The following is an 801-nucleotide window of genomic DNA, read 5'->3' as shown; positions in this document are numbered from 1 at the left end:
CCCGCCGGGGCGGCCGTGGGGCTGGGGGGGGACTGTGGGGACAGCCCTGTCCCCAGCTGGGACCCGCACCCGGGCTCCATCCCCCTCGCTGAGTCTGTGCAGGACTCAAACCTGAAGTGATGAGACCTGGGGCAGCTCAGGACAGGGATGTCGGGCCTGAGGTGGCCGGGGGGTCACCCTGCCCGCTGCCCCCCACTCCCGTTCCCGCCTTCTGGCACAGGAAGGACGGTGATTGCTGCCCACCGCCCGTGGTGGGGCACACAAGGCAGAGCCGGCCGGGACCCGCAGGCGCCGCCCCCCCCCCCCCCGAGCCGCGCAAAGCTGGGCTGGGGGTCCCTCTGCGAAGGTAACGTGGTGCCACTTCTCTCCCTCCCCACAGGCTCCGTCCAGGAGGCGGCAGGGACATTAGCCGGGGGGTCTCGGCGGCACGGCTCACCCGCGGGCTGTGGGGAGCGGAGAGCAGCAGAAGAGCCCCCAAAGCACGACCCAACCCCGTCCACCGTGTATGAGGCTGGGACGCAGGTGAGGTGGTGACCAGCAAGCCGGCGAGCGGGAGCCAAAAAGAAATCACAGCAAGTCACTGCGCGGGGTTGTTCCCCTCTTTTACCTCCGGGTTCTTGCACGTGGAGGGGATCATCGTCGGCAGCTCGCTGACCCGCTCCCTGCCCTCCTGCCTTTCAGTACGCAGGACCCGCGTCCGCAGAGACACCCCTTCCGATGTCCCGGCATGAGACTTCTCCGACAACGGTGCAACCCGCCAGCAACCACCGCCCCAATGCCTGCTGCTTCTGCTGGGGCTGC

At 69.0% G+C, this 801-nt stretch overlaps 1 protein-coding gene across 1 annotated transcript in view; it reads left to right on the top strand.

Moving 5' to 3' along the window:
- Positions 1 to 412: 412 nt before the first annotated feature.
- The window catches only part of RGS19 (regulator of G-protein signaling 19), a 5,531-nt gene continuing 5,142 nt past the window's right edge, over positions 413 to 801 (top strand). The window contains exons 1-2 of the mRNA XM_009893571.1: positions 413 to 522; positions 682 to 801. Of these exons, the coding sequence (XP_009891873.1) occupies positions 718 to 801 (84 nt within the window). The 5' untranslated portion in view covers positions 413 to 522; positions 682 to 717. The remainder of the gene's footprint in view (positions 523 to 681) is intronic.

Source organism: Charadrius vociferus, unplaced genomic scaffold (genome assembly GCF_000708025.1).
Source record: "Charadrius vociferus isolate BGI_N301 unplaced genomic scaffold, ASM70802v2 scaffold259, whole genome shotgun sequence".
NCBI lineage: Eukaryota > Metazoa > Chordata > Aves > Charadriiformes > Charadriidae > Charadrius > Charadrius vociferus.
The sequence above is the reverse complement of the archived record's forward strand: the minus strand, read 5'-3'. Positions and strand labels throughout refer to the sequence as shown.